Here is a 19,199-nt window from a genome sequence, read left to right on the forward strand (position 1 = left end):
GTATTTATTTATCAAAAACAGGTAAATGACTGTTTCTAAGGTCAAGGGTGAGTACTGATCCAGTATATATTCCTAAATTTAGCAATATTCCTGTGCTGAACACTGATAACTGACATTCTGAAAACCTAGAGACAGCAGTATTCTCAAATGCTTCTGAATCATAGCACAGTCCACCAAGGTGGTCACATCTTACTCTGAGTTGGATGAAAAAGGCAATATATGAATGGTATGATAACTCTCTTAAACCAGAATATTAGAGTCAAAAGAGAACTATAGTTTATTGTAACATCCAGTTTACTAAAAAGTAAAAATTTATTTAAATCCTAACAAACTATATAATGCATTGACATCTCATTATCTAATTTGATAACTATGCAGGATTTTTTTTACAGAAATATGCATAGTTTTTTATTCCACCTTAAAAACAACATAAAAAGCAAAAATATTACACAACCAAAAAAAGGGGCCACTGTCCACTTTCAATTTGTCCCCAGGAACTTGTCTCAGGGTTATATGAACTTACTTAGTGCAGCAATTCGCAAAGGCACAAGTGAAGGAAGGCTTTTATAACAGGGCAGCTTTGTTAAAGCTGAATCTTCAGCCTCACACAAATTCAAGAGCTGCAAAAGATTAAGCAATTTAATTTAGCCTGCTCTTAAAGTCATAATAACCTTGCAGATAAAAGAATACAGCATCTTCCACACACCCTACAACACAATTAACAATTGACAAACTAAACTCAAATCCTAAAGAAGCATCAAAATGTGACTGAGCTTTCTTATTCTAAAGCAAACTCAGACAACCTCATTAGTGAAATAAATTCTTACACTTTCTCACACACTAATACCACTTCATCTAACTGCAGATTTCACAATGGCAGGTACATTGCCTTGTTCAGAACTGCTTCCCAATGTCTTGGGCCAGAGCTCAGCAAATGTGCTATAGTTCCAATATTTGGTGGTAATGCTTTTCTTTTTTTTCAAGTACAGAAAAGCAAAGAGGAAGTTGAAAGTCACTCGGAATAAGATTCCAGCAAAGAACCTTCTGACATTTTACCATACCAGTACGTATTTATAGATTTAATATCTAAAATATATTATATGGTGTTTTACTTCCCCATTTTATTTCCATACTTGAAAAATGGTATAAACTATACCATTTATTTCCTTAAAGATTCCCACCTAGAAAAAAATTTAAAACAGTATAAAAGAATATATCTGAATAGCACTTCAAGCCACCTCCCTAACCCACTCCCCAAGGAAGAGGTACACATACACAGACATAAACACCTATATCTATGTCTAGGGAACTACAATATAAATCAGAGTTCCAAACATAACCATAGACCAGAATTCCCTGGGAAGCTCTCGGAAGGCAGATTCCCAGGTCTGACCTAAACCTTCTGAACCTGAGTCACCAGAGAAAGGACTCAAGAGTCTCTTTTTCAGAAGATCCTCGCACATTATTGCAGCTAGCACACTGATACACACTTAGAAAACCACCCATTCCCCAAGACTTATTGAACACTACCAGATTCTGGTCTAAAGCTTAGTGAGGAATATTCCATGCAGGTCAAAATGCACCTGCCCCTGGAAGCACCAGGGAAGCTGTCCTCCCACTCCCCAGTGATTCTGCTGGGCCTTCAATAAAGTCTTATAAGTGATGACTCTTACACAAGGGACATATGGTATAAAAATCAAAGCTAGACAACATGGTCAAAAGACTCTATGTCGAAGAAAACATACAGGACTTAAAAAAAACAAGACATAAATTTTCATAACTGAAAATTTAAGTATGGATCACGATGAATCTGTTCCCTTAGGACTTTTACTGCATTTACCTGACAATGCCTCCAGGAGTATGATAGAAACTTCAAATTGGGGCTGGTCACCAGACCATAACTATATTCTAAGATTTAATGCTTATAATTTGACTGTATCTAAAGTTTAACTTCTGTTTATTACTGTCTAGTATAACCACACACTGGGAAGTTTACAGTGACAAATACTTATAAGATGCCACCTGCCCATTTATCTCCAGTCAAGAGGCGAGTCAACTCCACTGAACAAGAGGAGAACCCAGCTCTAACATGAGTCGTGGTCCTGTCCAAGGTCTACAGCTGCCATGTGTGGCCTCGGGTATATCACAGACTCTCGGGCTCATTTTCTGTGCCTTCAAGGTGCCAAAGCTACAGAGGGCACCCGTGTGAAGTGACTTCTCAACAGCATATGGCGTTTCAGTGACGAATAAAGTCAATAAGCTAGCGCTTGATCTATGCCATCTTATTCTGGGCACCAGCTGATGGGACAGCAACTAGAGTAGATGGTAGTCTTAGCTCCAGATTACAACCCAAAGGCCCAAGAGCAAGGCTCCCTGAAGAGGGCAACAGAGTCTGAAGGGCTCAGGTGACACCCACATGCTGTTGAACACGCAGTTACCATGCCCACCTTCTCCCCAATCCCAGACGTAACCTACCTATGAAGAGCACTGTGCCAGGCCACGGCTGGTTACCTGTGGTCACCTCCAGGCCTTCTCTGAATGCTGCCTGACCAGGCTTCATGCACAAAAACAGGCTACCAGACACATGTCATCACCATTCACACCACGCACACCACCACCCCCCTACCTCTGTGTAGAACACCTTATGCTCCACCACGTTAAGATCCATTGTGAAGAGCCTGGGCTGCAATGTGGTACAGAATGTGTTTCCCTCCATCAGGCCGATCTGCGCATTGGCAGGCTGGTGTCTCAGCAAATGCTTCTTAGGAGGGACCATATCCTGGAGGACCTAGGACAGACAAGGAGGAAGCATTACTGACCACCTGCCCCTTGGAACACCAAATGCCTTTCATCACAATACCCTAATTACTAATTTGAGCCTGACCAGGTGGTGACGCAGTAGACAGAGCGTCAGATTGGGACACAGAGGACCCAGGTTAGAAACCCCAAGGTCGCCAGCTTAAGTGCAGGTTCATCTAGTTTGAGCAAGGCTCACCAGCTTGAACCCAAGGTCACTGGCTTGAGCAAGGGAGTCATTTGGTCTGCTGTAGCCCTCCAGTCAAGGCACATATGAGAAAGCAATCAGTGAACAACTAAGGTGCCGCAACGAAGAACTGATGCTTCTCATCTCTCTCCCTTTCTGTCTATCTGTCCCTATCTGTTCCTCTGTCTCTCTGTCCCTATCTCTCTCTCTCTCTCTCTCTCTCACACACACACACACACACACACATACACACACACACACATACACAAACACAAAGAATTACCAATCTGAAACCGTAAGAGACAAAAAAATTATTACAGATGCCTTTTAGTTGGGTGACAGAGGACAGGTTGCACGTGACAAAATGGGGCCATGGTGTCCAAAACATTTCATTCTTAAGACTCCTGAGCAACCTCATTTTTGGGGTTTTTGTTTTTGTTTTTGTTTTCTTTGAGAGAGAGAGAGAAAGAGAGAGACAAGAAGGGAGAGAGATGAGAAGCATCAACTCAGTTCTGTCACTTTAATTGTTCAATGATTGCTTCTCATTCATGCCTTGACTGGGAGGGCTCAACCTGAGCCAGTGACCCCTTGCTCAAGCCAGCGACCTTGAGATCATGTTGGTAATTCACACTCAAGCTGGCGACCTCAGGGTTTCAAACCTGAGACTTCAGTGTTCCAGGTAGATGCTCTAGCCACTGCACTGCCACTACCAGTCAGGCCAGAGTAACCTCTCTTAAAACAAACACAAAACTATCAGATTGTGCAATACTGACACAGGAAAAAAGCCTTCTATTCTCTTGACACTGATAATTAACAATACAACCATTAATATAAACACATTGCTTTTCACATATCTGAGATCAAAAACAGCACATATGCCTGACCAGGCGGTGGCGCAGTGGATAGAGCGTCGAACTGGGATGCGGAGGACCCAGGTTCAAGACCCTAAGCTCGCCAGCTTGAGCGTGGGCTCATCTGGTTTGAGCAAAAAGCTCACCAGCTTGGAACCAAGGTCACTGACTCAAGCAAGGGGTTACTGGGTCTGCTGAAGGTCCACGGTCAAGGCACATATTAGAAAGCAATCAATGAATAACTAAGGTGTTGCAACAAAAAACTGATGATTGATGCTTCTCATCTCTCTCCGTTCCTGTCTGTCTGTCCCTATCTATCCCTCTCTCTGACTCTCGCTCTGTATCTGAAATAAATAAATAAAATTAAAAAAAAAAAACAAAAAACAGCACATATAATAGTACTCTGTGAAGTGGACACAAAACTATAAATTATGTATCCTCTACATCTCAGATTTGAAGAGGAAAAAGGTCTCAAAAGTTGTGTAAGTTACCCTAGTTCTGGTGACAGAAATCTTACCTCTTTATGGGGTTCCATGATCACTGTCACACTTTTCCCAGTGACCTGGGCCAATACTTGCAGGGAATGCATAGCCTGTTTTCTCACAGTGGAATTTGGAGAGGTGACTTCTCGAACCAAGTCATGTGTCACATGGTGAAAAGACTTCTCCTGAGCTATCACAATCTCTTCCGCTTTCTCCTCATCTTTTAAAGGTGTTGCACATCTCATCAGAAGCTGCTCCAGGGTAGTCTTGGCCATGGCGACTGCCCCATTGGAAACCTGCAGGTCAGGGACCCCTTAGACTAAAGAGAATGATTCTGCCCAGGGCACAAATTCCTCCTACACAACATGCCAGGTATAAACTCTGTCACTGGGGAGTCCAAGCCCCTCGTGCCAGCTGATTTAATAAGACTATTTCAAATCTCCACTAGGTACTTCAGTAACTAAATACCTTCCTCAGAAAAGAAAATGTGGATGTAGACATCTTTGTATTTACCAAACAGATAAGCTGGCAATGCCCACCACACACACTATGTGCTCGAGTTACATCTGCATACAGGTTCATAAAAAATGCAGCTTCTGTAGAAATGTTTGAAGCATGTGCACTACTGAGCCCCAGGGCCACACTGAGCAGCAGTATTACCCCTCATGGGTCACAGGTGAACCATGGTAAGTCCTCTGGCTCCTGACTGTTCCGTAAAAGGCAGATATAGATCTGATAATGAGAGAAAGCTAGAACGGGGTTCTGATCTGCCCTTTAGTAGACACTGGTTATGAAACCTAGGCTTTAAGGAGAGCAAATCTGCAGAACTGACTCATGCTAACTATTCTCCAGGCAAATCCAGGTCCTGAGACAGCTTGATTAAGTTTGGAGCCATCCATTACCCACCTCTCCAGTTAAGTCCATCATGACAAAGAGAAGCGCCTTGAGGAATGTCTGCTGGTTCTGGAGAACCCAAGTGAGAGGCAGCCGCTCCATCAAAAATTTAATGGACACCACACCCCCCAGCTTTGCATACCACGCCTGCTCATAACAACACGCACACAAGCGTTCCACAATGTAAGAAAACAGAGGCAGCTGGCATGCCTGGAAAAACAAACACACAAACCTTAATGTGTTACTGCAATTCTTAAACTACAAGTTTCTAGATAAACACCCCCCAAACAGAAGACATTTCTCGATCCGTCCTTACCCTCTCCTTTGAGCCCAGGATGATACTTGCAACATCAAATATCACGGCAAGAGCCACCTCCCCGATCTTGCAGAGTTCCTTTTCTTCATATGCCATACAAATAGCTATGGCATCGATGAGAACCAGGGGGTCCATTCCTTTCGACCCGTTTTCTTCACTGTGAAACATGGCTGTGCTGGGCTGGCTGCCCACCTGGTAGCAGGACAGCAGGAAAGGACCTGGAGGAGAGCACAGGCGCGTCAGAGGGGAGGGGACGCACACTAACATTCTTGCCCCTCAAACTGCCCAAGTACTTCACTCTTGTCTTTGAGGTTAGGAACTCAGTAGACCAACCTCTGCTTAACAGCAATTATATGGAAACTAAGTGGTCCCATGTGCACTAAGGTAATTTTTCTGAATATTTTCTATTATACATTTTATTATTTTCAAATTTTCTCAATTTTAACTCAAAAATGTATTAACTTAAAATGAGAAGAGCATCACCAGAAGTGGAGCCTATGGCTTAATTTAACTCAACATAGGAAAACCTCAGTCTGACTGGAGGCAGACAGGATTGACAGACTGGTAGCTGTCCCTCAATTCCATGGAGGGGCGGGGTGGGGGGGTTGCACAGCCGTTCTTAGTGGGTTGAAGGATCTGTCTGGTTAATTCCAACAATGAATGAGACTCTGGCATGCTAACTAGTTAGGCGACCCCTGAGCGGTCAGCATCCCCCAACTTCTTAGAGGGATAAGTGGTGTTCAGCCACCAAAGATTAAACAGTAACAGGTCTGTGACGCCCTTAAGACGTCCAGTGCTGCATGTGCACCACACTGACTGGTCAACGTGTGCCTACCCTATGCCAGCAGGCACAGGTAACCCACCGAACTCCATTCATGATGGGTAATGGGGATTGATGACTGCAATTATTCCCCATGGACAAGGAATTCCCAGCAAGTGTGGGTCATAAGCTTACCTTGATTAAGTCTCTGCCCTTTGTAAAATGAGTCACAATCAGGTATCTCCTTTTTAAAAAACCCTTAAATAGGTCAAGGGGCAGAGCACGGGAATGACTATGGGCTGCCCTCTGGGCATTGCTGACAGGTAAGCAACAATAAAAAGCAGCAGCAGCCAGCTGTGACACCCCCACACACAAACAACAATCTGCCAGCGGCTGTTACTTAATGCCGCCCAGCACCAGGAAGATGGAAGTCATTGAGAAGCCGACATGTTAGTACAGAGGAAACCCTGAGAAACAATCTAAGTGCTAACTTACACATACTAACTGTTCAGGCCAAGTAGAGTTACAGGAAGACAGTTTTGCAGGTTCTGCAGCACTGAGAAAGGTGCTCATCGCTCTCCAGGGTGAGGGCTCTGAGGACACACCAGCAGTGCTACTACTAACCAGTGCTGGCTGGGGAGGAGTTACAAAAACTGTGAGTAAGTGTCCAGGAACTTACACAGCACTGGGCAGTGCCGGGACACTCTTACTGTCTTTTACAAAAGCACCAGCCTGCAGTGGCTTATAGACAAAACCAAGAGACAAACGGGTCTCTCAACACCCAAAAGCCTGACAACCCTGCGGCAGAGGCAGGCCTCCACTCCAGGCAGGGAAAGGGCATGGGTGAGCGTCCCAAGAGCAGAGATGAGCACTGCAAGGGAGACTTCGAGGAGCTGGATGGAAGAGCAGAGAAGTGACGTTTGAAAAACAACACCTAGAGGAAGACTAGCAATAAGGGTAACTACAAACCATCTGTTCTTTGTTTGTTTTTAATGAGAGAGAGGTAGAGAGAAAGAGAAAGAGAGAGAGAGAGAGAGAGAGAGAGAGAGAGAGAGAGGGACAGACATGGACAAACAGGCAGGAAGGGAGAGAGATGAGAAGCATCAATTCTTCATTGCAGCACCTTAGTTGTTCATTGATTGCTTTCTCATATGTGCCTTGACACATATGAGGGTGAGGGGTGTTACAGAAGAGCCACTGACCCCTTGCTCAAGCCAGCGACCTTTGGGCTCAAGCCAGTGACCACGGGGTCATGTCTATGATCCCACACTCAAGCCAGCAACCCCATGCTCAAGCTGGTGAACCAACGCTCAAGCTGGATGAGCTCACATTCAAAATGGCAACCTCGGGGTTTCAAACCTAGGTTCTCTGTGTCCCAGGCCTACACTCTGTCCATTGCACCACCGCCTGGTCAGGCACAAACTATCTGTTTTATGGGTTCAAGAGTTTTCTGTCGCCATTTTTCACGAAAAACAAAGAGCCAAACACTGAATGTATTTTATAGCTAACACTTGTTAACAATTTCCACGTTATGACAGTTCCCATCACTGAAATACCAGTGATCCTTTTCAATGTAATTAAGTCGAAACTAGAAAACAAAGGTGAAAAATCAATCAAACCCAGCTTCTCTGAAACACTATTTTGTCCTGACCAGTTTTTTAAGCACTCTAAAAAAGTCAAATACCCACTTCCTCTGTCCCACTCACCACACTGCTGGGCAACTGCCACCATTGTGTAGTGGCGAATCAAACTGGCTACAAAAGGCAGGGCACTGGGCCGGAGATCTTTAATGACTGCAGACATGAACGCCCCAGTCAGAGCCTGCTCAAATGTCTTCCGAGCTGGAGTGTCTTGTGCTTTGTAGCGATGTGATATGATGACATTAGGTATGGTCTTTTCTGTAAAGCTGGAAGACAAAATTAAATCTACCATCACACACCGAAATCCTGAGCTGATAGTTCTACCAGGCCTTGCTTATTTTCAACCTGCCCACCTCCCACTTGTTCAGACAGGTCTAAGTGAGTTTAATTTCTCTGCTGTCATTTCAGCAACACTGGGAATCAAACACGATGAATTTCATTATGAACATTTATAACCAATGGTTCAAGAGACACCAAATATGTTCTACCTGATATACAAACACAGGCAGTGACTCAGAGGTAAATTACAAAATGGTAGCAGATTCAGCCTGACCAGTGGTAAAGCAATGGATAGAGCGCTGACCTGGGATGCTGAGGTCCCAGGTTCAAAACCCCACGGTCAACAGCTTGAGCGTGGGCTCATCCAGCTTGAGCACAGGGTCACCAGCCTGAGCATGAGATCATCAACATGATCCTATGGTTGCTGGCTTGAGCCCCAAGTTCATTGGGTTGAAGCCCAAAGGTCACTGGCTTGAGCAAGGGGTCACTGGCTCAGCTTGAGCCCCTCCAGTTAGGGCACATATGAGAAACAATCAATGAACAACTAAGGTGCTACAACTATAACTTGATGCTTCTCATCTCTCTCCCTTCCTGTCTCTCTTCCCCTCTCTCTCTATCTCTCAAAAATAAACATTTAAGTAAATAGATAGATAGATAGATTATACACACACACACACACACACACACACACACACACACACACACACATATAAGGTCTACCAGAAAGTTCTGTTCGTTTCTATCACAAGTTTCAACACGTAAGCACATGTTTATTTGGTGCATGTGCCTCTCTATTTTTATCACTTAATGTATACATACTGACGTAGCAAATTAAAACAAAGTTGATTCACGTTAGTCTTATGTGTGAAGCGATAGTGTACCCATGGCTACTGATAAAGTTCATTTAGGCCACTGTAATTTTTATGAATTTCAACAAGGAAGAAATGCTACAGAAGCATGTAGAAATTTATTGAAAGTGTTCGGTGAAGGAATGATACTATCACTTGTTTTTGTCCTTACAAAATATTTTGAAGGGCAAAACTTTCAAAAATGAAGAAGATATCAAACAAGCACTGGTTCAATTTTTCGCATCAAAAGATAAAACATTTTTCAAAAATGGAATATACAAATTGCCCTCATGTTGGCAAATCATTAATAATAATGGCAATTATATTATTTAATAAAGTTTATTGACGATAAGAAAAATTTGTATTTTGTTTTATTCCAAAAACGAACAGAACTTTCTGGTAGACCTTATATATATTAGCAGGTCCCATATTTTTTTTTTTTTTTTTTTGTATTTTTCCGAAGCTAGAAACAGGGAGAGACAGTCAGACTCCCGCATGCGCCCTACCGGGATCCACCCGGCATGCCCACCAGGGGGCGATGCTCTGCCCCTCCGGGGCCTCGCTCTGCCACGACCAAAGCCACTCTAGCGCCTGGGGCAGAGGCCAAGGAGCCATCCCCAGCGCAGGGGCCATCCTCGCTCCAATGGAGCCTAGGCTGCGGGAGGGGAAGAGAGAGACACAGAGGAAGGAGAGGGGGAGGGGTGGAGAAGCAGACGGGCGCTTCTCCTGTGTGCCCTGGCCAGGAATCGAACCCAGGACTTCTGCATGCCAGGCCAACGCTCTACCACTGAGCCAACAGGCCAGGGCCTGTAATTTTTAAATTTTAGGCTGATGTTTGAATTTGATCTTTTATAATTAAATAAACCAAATCCTAAAAACTCTCTCAATGATCCAATAGGAATGAAAAAAAAAACCCAATTACTTAAAGGCTGTTATACATTAAAAATCACACTACGGATACAGAATCAAATGGAGTATGGAGCAAACTGATAAAGCATTTACTGCCAATTATAAAAGATTAACTAAATCCCAGGCGGGCAGTCAGGGAATCGGACATCAAACACAAGACTAAGAAACAGTCATCAATATTTTTTCAACTACTAGTTTGTTCAAAACTTGAATAGCTCCAGATAACAGAACTTTCTTCCCAAAACAAGAAATCCACCTCTAACTTTTCCCACTAACTTTGGTTCTTCCTCCAAAGCTAATAAGCTAGATGAAGGCCCTTCATTACCACATGCAACATCTTCACAGAGGGAAGAGAGTGCTCATGGCAGTTCCCCACTCAAACCCCAAAAGTCTTCTCAGCTCTTTCCAGTCCACAATAATGCTCCTTAAAATGCCACTGGGGTCAAGGTGCCCAGAACAGACATCTGAGTCCCAGGATCTTCTCCTACCTGCTCTTCCCCAAAGTTCCCAACACCCCAGTAAGTGGCACCTTTACCAAGAGAACCTGCAGTCAGCCAGATAAGTTAGAGCCTTTCATCCACCTCTTGTAATACTTAGAGCAAAGTCTAAAGTCTTTATGGAGTCCTCCTCAGGCCCTCTCAGTGTGGCCCCAACCACCTCACCCAAGGGCGCCCCAGCTACACTGGTCTGCGGTGCCCATCAGGAGGTGCTGCCCTTACATTCCCTGAGCTTCCTCTAGATGTTTTCAGAATTTCCTCCTTCAAACTGCATCGTGATCTCTGTTCAGAATCACCTACTCCAAAAGGACTTCTCTGACTACCCTAGCTATTAAATTGCCCTTTTCAAAGCCCATCCCCATAGCCTGATATACTAGATATCACTTACTGCTAGTGAAATAGTATACATTTGTTTCTTTCTGCTTGTTGCCTTCTCCTCCACTAGAATGTGAGTTCCTTGAAGGCTAGGTGCAGTCTTATACATAAACCTGAACAGTACCTGGTACCAGAAGGTACTCCATCTGTGAAAGCAGTGACAAAGTAGAAATGGAGAAAGGATGGTCTTTATAATAAATAGATAGTGGATATGCAGAGAGCAAAAAATAAAAGCAGACTCTACTCAGCACCATTCACAAAAATCAACTCTAAAAAGGTTAAAAAGCCCTGGCCATTATGCTCAGCGGTAGAGCATCGGCCTGGCGTGTGGAAGTCCAGGGTTCAATTTCCAGCCAGGGCACACAGGAGAAACACCCAACTGCTTCTCCACCCTTCCCCCTCTCCTTTATCTCTATCTCTCTCTTTCCCTCCCGCAGCTAAGGCTCCACTGGAGCAAAGCTGGCCTGGATGCTGAGGATGGCTCCACAGCCTCCGCCTCAGGCTCTAGAATGGCTCTGATCGCAGGGGAGCAATGCCCCAGATGGACAGAGCATCGCCCCCTGGTGGGCATGCTGGGTAGATCCTGGTCAGATGCATGCCGGACTCTGCCTGTCTGCCTTCCTGCTTATCACTTCAGAAAAATAAAATAATATTTAATCTACCGGAAAGTTCTGTCCGTTTTTGGAATAAAACAAAATACAAATTTTTCTTATCGTCAATAAACTTTATTAAATAATATAATTGCCATTATTATTAATGATTTCTTGCCAACATGAGGGCAATTTGTATATTCCATTTTTGAAAAATGTTTTATCTTTTGATGCGAAAAATTGAACCAGTGCTTGTTTGATATCTTCTTCATTTTTGAAAGTTTTGCCCTTCAAAATATTTTGTAAGGACAAAAACAAGTGATAGTATCATTCCTTCACCAAACACTTTCAATAAATTTCTACATGCTTCTGTAGCATTTCTTCCTTGTTGAAATTCATAAAAATTACAGTGGCCTAAATGAACTTTATCAGTAGCCATGGGTACACTATCGCTTCACACATAAGACTAACGTGAATCAACTTTGCTTTAATTTGCTAAGTCAGTATGTATACATTAAGTGATAAAAATAGAGAGGCACACATGTGTCAAATAAACGTGCTTACGTGTCGAAACTTGTGATAGAAATGGACAGAACTTTCCAGTAGACCTTATTTTTGTTTTTTTATTTATTAATCAATTGATTGATTGATTATACAGAGAGAAGAAGAGAGACAAAAACATAGATCTGCTCCTGCATGTACCCTAACCAGGGATCAAACCCACAACCTCCAAGATATTTTCCTCATTTTTAAAACAAGTATTTATCTTATTTTGACATTTGTTCTTATTTAATGCAATTTTTAACAGATTTATTGAAGTTTAAGTTATATGCCACAGAATTTATTTAACTATACAGTTCAATGAGTTCTAAATTTCTACAGTTATACAACCATCACCACAGCCAATTTTAAAACATGTCACCCAAAAAGTCAATCCCACCCCAAGGGCAACCACTGATCACAACCTAAATTATAGGAGCAAAATACAAATATTAGTGGCAAAAGAGCCACTGAACGTGTACCACATGACCAGCACTGTGGTTGTAATGGTGAGCAGAAGCAGAGAAAAGAGTGTGGAACCCTTGGTGCTTGAAACTTCCAACCTAACAAGGAGACAATCATAAAGATAGATCACAACTATGTAAATTCTAATACTTAAGCACCCAAGTTCTCCTTTCTATTTTCTCTAAAAGCTAATATAAGCATTATTAGGCAAAGGGCATGTCATCTTCCTAACTTGAAGGAACATGCTCACAATACTAAGAAATCTGGGAGATCCTCTCCACCCTCATTCCTGAAGCAAGATACATCCCATTGCAGCACATTAAATTACGGACATACTTAGGGTGTGCAAGGAGCTGGTAGAGAGCATGTTTATTGTCCTCTAGACTCATCATTGCCACCAGAAAGCACTTGATCACTTCCCACGCCTGCCTCCGGTAGTAGGGCTCAGTGTTGGCGCTTTTCAGGCAGTCCAGAGCGGTTTCAATGGCCTACGACAACAAAGAAACAGAAACTAGTTTGTACTGAATTACATGACTCTGAAAGGCTTTCACTTAAAGCAATTGCAGCTTTAAGTACAAAATAATCTGAATGCGTAATTAAGTGCAAAATAATCTGAATGCGTAATTTTCTCTTAACATGAGCAGCACAATGGGCCTATAACAGGTTAGCAGGTACTCACCATGTACAACTCACAGAGAAGGTGCTTGAAGTATTAGGAAATAAATCAAGTTTACCAATTTTGAGCTTAAGTAGCCAATGGGAGACTCCAGAAATTAAGTGAGCTCAGAAGACCCCATGTGGTGAATTTGCTAGATTAAATGAGATACTGAGTCATCTACATACTATTCAAGGTCCTCAAAGGAATAATAAACTTTCTGCAGATCCTAGTCTTTCCTATGTCTAAGTTCAAAACTAAGACTTTCCTAAGCTTTCACTAAATTCCTCTTTAAATAAAAGGAGAAAAAAATCTATACCATTTTTTCAGAAAAACTATATAGCTTACTCACTCATATTTTTATCCTTTTCATTTCAATGAGTCTGACCAGAGAGATACAATCACACCAAAAAATACTTTGAAGACTTTAACAGCTAAGATATTAACATAATAATTACATACAAATGTATCAAAGAACTAATCTATGTCAAAGATTAAAACAGAAGCCACATGGAGGGGTGAGCGAGGGAGCCAACGAGGATGGAGCTCAGCACTGCAGACCCAGCCAGCCGGCAAGCACACACGGCCATGCAGTGTAACAGCTCCTCACTCCACAAGCCCCACTGTGTGTCCGAGTCCTTCTGGGGCATTGCGGAACTACAGTGTGTCCGTAAAGTCACTGTGTACTTTTGACTGATCACAGGAAAGCAACAAAAGATGACAGAAATGTGATATCTGCGCCAAATAAAAGGAAAACTCTCCCAGTTTCAGGCCTATTCAGTGCAGTTCGATGTGGGCTCATGCACAGATTTTTTTAGGGCTCCTTAGATAGCTATCTCGTATAGCCTCTACAGACTCGTCACTGTCTGATGGCCTACCAGAACGGGGTTTCTCCACCAAACTGCCGGTTTCCTTCAACTGCTTATCCCACTGAGTAATGTTATTCCTATGTGGTGGCGCTTCGTTATAAACGTGCCGATATTCACGTTGCACTTTGGTCATGGATTCGAATTTAGCGAGCCACAGAACACACTGAACTTTCCTCTGTAACGTCTACATCTCGACTGGCATGGCCGTGGGCTGCTCCGCTATATACACAGTGTTACATCATCTCCGCATGCACACATGCTGCCACATCATCCTACAGAAATTCCTTTTATTTGGTGCAGGTATCACATTTCTATCGTCTTTTGTTGCTTTCCTGTGACCGGTCAAAAGTGCACCATGACTTTACGGACACACTGTATTGTTTCTCCTACTGTCTCTGAGCTGGTCATTGATTGATACTATCATGTGAGGATAATTTTAGAAATTTTATTTTTAAGAATCAATGTAAGCGCCTGACCAGGTGGTGGCGCAGTGGATAGAGCATCGAACTGGGATGCGGAAGACCCAGGTTCGAGACCCGAGGTCGCCAGCTTGAGCATGGGCTCATCTGGTTTGAGCAAAAATTCTCCAGCTTGGACCCAAGGTCGCTGGCTCAAGAAAGGGGTTACTCGCTCTGCTGAAGGCCCATGGTCAAGGCACATATGAGAAAGCAATCAATGAACAACTAAGGTGTCGCAATGCACAACGAAAAACTAATAGTTGATGCTTCTCATCTCTCCGTTCCTGTCTGTCTGTCCCTGTCTATCTCTTACTCTGACTCTCTGTCTCTGTAAAAATAAAAATAAAATTAAAAAAAAAAAAAGAATCAATGTAAGCTATGAGCAACTACATACTGAAAATGAATAAAGAAATAAAAGTATGTCAAAAGCAGGCTTTTTAAAATTAATTTTTAGAAGTAGGGGAGGAGCAATAAGCATCAATTCCCATATGTGCTTCAACCAGGCAAGCAGAGGGTTTCGAACCAGCAACCTCAGCGTTCCAGGTCGACATTATATCCCCTTTGCCACCACAGGTCAGGCCCAGGCTGGTTTCAATGGAAATTCCCTGGCACAGGACTTGCCTCACTTTCATTCCTTTTGCCTAGTAGACTACTTCCGTCCAGTGGGGTATGCCTTGGCCTGAGGATGCTACCCACTGGGCAAGGAATCAGACAAGCACTGGGAGCTTTCCACAGTGTGCAGAAGGGTGTAGGAGCCTCTGGAAGCGACCTTCAAAACTTGGCTTCTCGGCCCTGGCCGGTTGGCTCAGCGGTAGAGCGTCGGCCTAGCGTGCGGAGGACCCGGGTTCAATTCCCGGCCAGGGCACACAGGAGAAGCGCCCATTTGCTTCTCCACCCCTCCGCCGCGCTTTCCTCTCTGTCTCTCTCTTCCCCTCCTGCAGCCAAGGCTCCACTGGAGCAAAGATGGCCTGGGCGCTGGGGATGGCTCTGTGGCCTCTGCCTCAGGTGCTAGAGTGGCTCTGGTCGCAACATGGCGACGCCCAGGATGGGCAGAGCATCGCCCCCTGGTGGGCAGAGCGTCGCCCCATGGTGGGCGTGCCGGGTGGATCCCGGTCGGGCGCATGCGGGAGTCTGTCTGTCTCTCCCTGTTTCCAGCTTCAGAAAAATGCAAAAAATAAATAAATAAATAAATAAATATAAAAAAAAAACAACAACTTGGCTTCTCCCATGCTTTAACTGCTTGTAGGAAAAACAACTTCTAAAGAGATTTTCTCTCTCTGCTTACCTATGTAGACATCAAATAAAGTCGAATACCTTATCTGACCTATGTGGCATAGTGGATAAAGCATTGACCTGGAATGCCAAGCAGCAATTAATACAAGTTGATGTTTTCCACTCCTTCCCCCGCCTCCCACCCCTCTCTTTAAAATCAATCTAAAAAAAAAAAAGACACCTTAGTTTTCTCTACTAATTATCAACCTTGCCACTGACAGAGCTAAAGCAAACAAAATCCTAACTTTAAAAAATTACCTGAAATGGCCTAACCTGTGGTGGTGCAATGGATAAAAAGTCGACCTAGAATGCTGAGGTTGCTGGTTCAAAATCCCAGGGTTGCCCAATCAAAACACAAACTAAAAGCAACTGCGAGCTGATGCTTCCCATCCCTTCCTCCATGTTTCTTTTTTTTTTTCTCTCTCTCCCCACTCTCTAAAATCAATAAATAAAATCTTTATAAAAAATTGAAATTAAAAAAAGCATTACCTAAAATGTGGGAATATGCTACAGACAGAGGAAGCTCAGTACAGGAATTTTCAATGTAAAGAAAGAGAGAATTTTAGTTGTCGGTATTCTCTTAGAAAGAAAGGAGTGTCTATTTGCCAAATATTTTGATAAGGGCTCAGGTGAGGAGCTGAGACTGCACTTTAGCCCTGAGGTCTGGAGAGGACAACACTGGTCAGCGCAGTGAGGCTGGGAGAGCATCAAGACAATGGCCAGCCCTTAAGGAAGTGGCAGGCGGAAGAACCACTGGACTGAGAGATGATGGAAAACAACTCCTAACTGGTATTTCACCATAATGGGTATTCTTCCTCCCAAATGTTTAGCAAAATCTGTTTAACAGGAAAAAAAATCACAGAATTAAAAGGATCACACAATCAAATGGGGTTCATTCCAGGGATACAAGTATGGTTCAACATCTGCAAATCAATCAATGTGATACACCACACTCACAAAATAAAAGATAAAAAGCATATGATCTCCTCAATAGACACAGAAAAGGCAATCTGACAAAATACATCTATTTGTGATAAAAAACAACAACATTCAATTAAAGTGGGTACAGAGTACCTCAACATAATAAAGGCCAGATACAGCAAATCCTCAGCTAACATCATACTCAATGGTGAAAAACTGAAAACATTTCCTCTAAGATCAGAAACAAGACAAGGACGCCCACTCTAAACACTGATATTCAACATAGTACGTACTAGAAGTCCTAGTCAGAGCAATTAGGCAAGAAGAAGACATAAAAAGCATCTAACTGGTAATGAAGTAGGAAAACTGTCACTATTTGCAGATGACATGACTCTATACATGGAAAACCCTAATGACGCCACAAAAGAACTACTGGAAACAAACAAAAAAAATCTGTTGCATTCCAATATACCAACAAAATAACAGAAAGAGAAATAAAGAAAACAATCCCAACAAAACAAAAAAAAATGGAATAGTTAAGAATAAACTTAACAACAGTGGTTGAAGGACCTATACACTAAAAACTATAATACATTGTTGAAAGAAATTAAAGACAACATAAAGAAATGACAAGATGTGATGTGTTAAATGATTAGAAAAAGTAACATCATTAAAATGGCCATCCTAAAACAATATACAGATTTAATGTAATCCCTATCAAAATCCAAAGGGCATTTTTCTAAGAAATAAAACAAAAATCAACAAATTCCTATGGAAACACACAAGACCCCAAATAACCAAAGCAGATATCACACTCCCTGACTTCAAACTATATCACAAAGCTACAATAATCAAAAGAGCATGGTACTGGCAGAAAAAGAGAGTCACAGATCAGTGCAACAGAATTGAGAGCCCAGAAATAAAACCACACATATATGGACAACTAATTCTCAACAAAAAACCAAAAACATAATGGAGAAAAGAAAGTACCATCCACAAATGATCCTGACAAAACTGGACAGCCACATGCAAGAGAATGAACCTAGACTGCTGACACCACACACAAAAATTAACTCAAAATAGATTAAAGACAAATATAAGACCTGAAACTATAAAATTCATAGAATAAAACAGACACTAAATGTATGGTTTTTATGAACTTAAGCCCAAAAGCAAGAGAAATGGAAAAAAAAAAAGAATGGGACTACATCAAACTGACAAGCTTCTGCAGAACAAAAGAAACCATCAACAAAACAAAAAGGCAACCAACTGAATGGAAGATTATTTGCAAACAGTATCTCCACTAAGGGGTTAGTATAACATAAAGAACTCATATAACTCAATAAAAAGAAAAATCATCTGATTAAAAAATGGGCAGCCAAGGCTCCATTGGAGCAAAGATGGCCCGGGCGCTGGGGATGGCTCCTTGGCCTCTGCCCCAGGCGCTCGAGTGGCTCTGGTCCTGGCAGAGCATCGCCCCCTGGTGGGCAGAGCTTTGCCCCTGGTGGGCGTGCCGGGTGGATCCCAGTCGGGCGCATGTGGGAGTCTGTCTGACTGTCTCTCCCCGTTTCCAGCTTCAGAAAAATACAAAATAAATAAATAAATAAATAAATAAATAAATAAATAAATAAATAAATAAAAAATGGGCAGAGGACCCGAAAAGACACTTTTCCAAGGAAGACATATAGGTGGCCAACAGATACATGAAAAAATGCAGAACATCACTAAGCTGTAAGAAAAATGTAAATCAAAACCACAATGAGATAACACTTCAAACCTGTTAGAATGGCTATTATCAGTAAAACAAGAAATAAGTGTTGGAGAGGATGTGGAGAAAAAGGAACACTCATTCAATTGCTGATGGGAATTTAAACTTGGTACAGCCCTACAGAAAACAGAATGGAGGCTTCTCACAAAATTAAGAATAGAGCTACCATATGAACCATCATTTCCTCTTCTGAGTATCTACCCAAAAAATTTTAAAATGTTTCCTCATAAAGATACATGCACCCCCATATTCACTGCAGCATATTCACGGGGCCACAACATGGAATCAATTTAAGTGTCCTTCAACAGATGACTGGATCAAGATGTGGTCCATATATACAGTACAATACTACTCAGTCATACAGAAGATGAAATACTGCCATTTGCAATATGGATGGATCTTTAGAATATTATGCTAAGTGAAGTAAGTTGAGATATAAAAGGTTAAGAACCATATGATTTCACTCATATATGGGATATAAAACAAAAAGCAACAAACAAATAAACCTCATAGATACAGAGAACAGAATGGCGGTTACCAGAGGAGGAGTAAGTAGAGGAGAAAGAAAAGGGTAAAGAGTTCAAATATATGGTAGCAAAAGGAGACTAGACTTTGGGTGGGGAGCAAACAATAGAGTATACAGATGTTGTATAATAAAGTCCTACTCCTGAGATTTCCATAATGTTACTGACCAATCTTATCCCAATAAGTTTAACAACAACAACGAATCACAAAACTCACTATGCAAGTGAAGTCTAAACAGAGAGTAAATACACCGAGTCCTCCAGTGTGAAGCAACAGGACAGAACAGAGCTTGCCTGAGCAAA

General features: G+C 42.4%; 1 protein-coding gene across 14 annotated transcripts in view; it reads right to left on the reverse strand.

Annotated features, from left to right (window-relative positions):
* The window catches only part of TRRAP (transformation/transcription domain associated protein), a 134,829-nt gene that overhangs the window by 69,891 nt on the left and 45,739 nt on the right, over positions 1-19,199 (reverse strand). For all 14 annotated transcript variants that reach the window (XM_066343904.1, XM_066343905.1, XM_066343901.1 and 11 more), the window contains exons 22-28: positions 12,766-12,917; positions 7,993-8,192; positions 5,527-5,744; positions 5,223-5,420; positions 4,352-4,612; positions 2,627-2,788; positions 524-620 (exon numbers count right to left, since the gene is read on the reverse strand). In XM_066343904.1, coding sequence (XP_066200001.1) covers positions 524-620; positions 2,627-2,788; positions 4,352-4,612; positions 5,223-5,420; positions 5,527-5,744; positions 7,993-8,192; positions 12,766-12,917 — 1,288 coding nt within the window. The remainder of the gene's footprint in view (positions 1-523; positions 621-2,626; positions 2,789-4,351; positions 4,613-5,222; positions 5,421-5,526; positions 5,745-7,992; positions 8,193-12,765; positions 12,918-19,199) is intronic.

This window comes from Saccopteryx leptura, chromosome 6 (genome assembly GCF_036850995.1).
Source record: "Saccopteryx leptura isolate mSacLep1 chromosome 6, mSacLep1_pri_phased_curated, whole genome shotgun sequence".
In the NCBI taxonomy this organism is placed as follows: domain Eukaryota; kingdom Metazoa; phylum Chordata; class Mammalia; order Chiroptera; family Emballonuridae; genus Saccopteryx; species Saccopteryx leptura.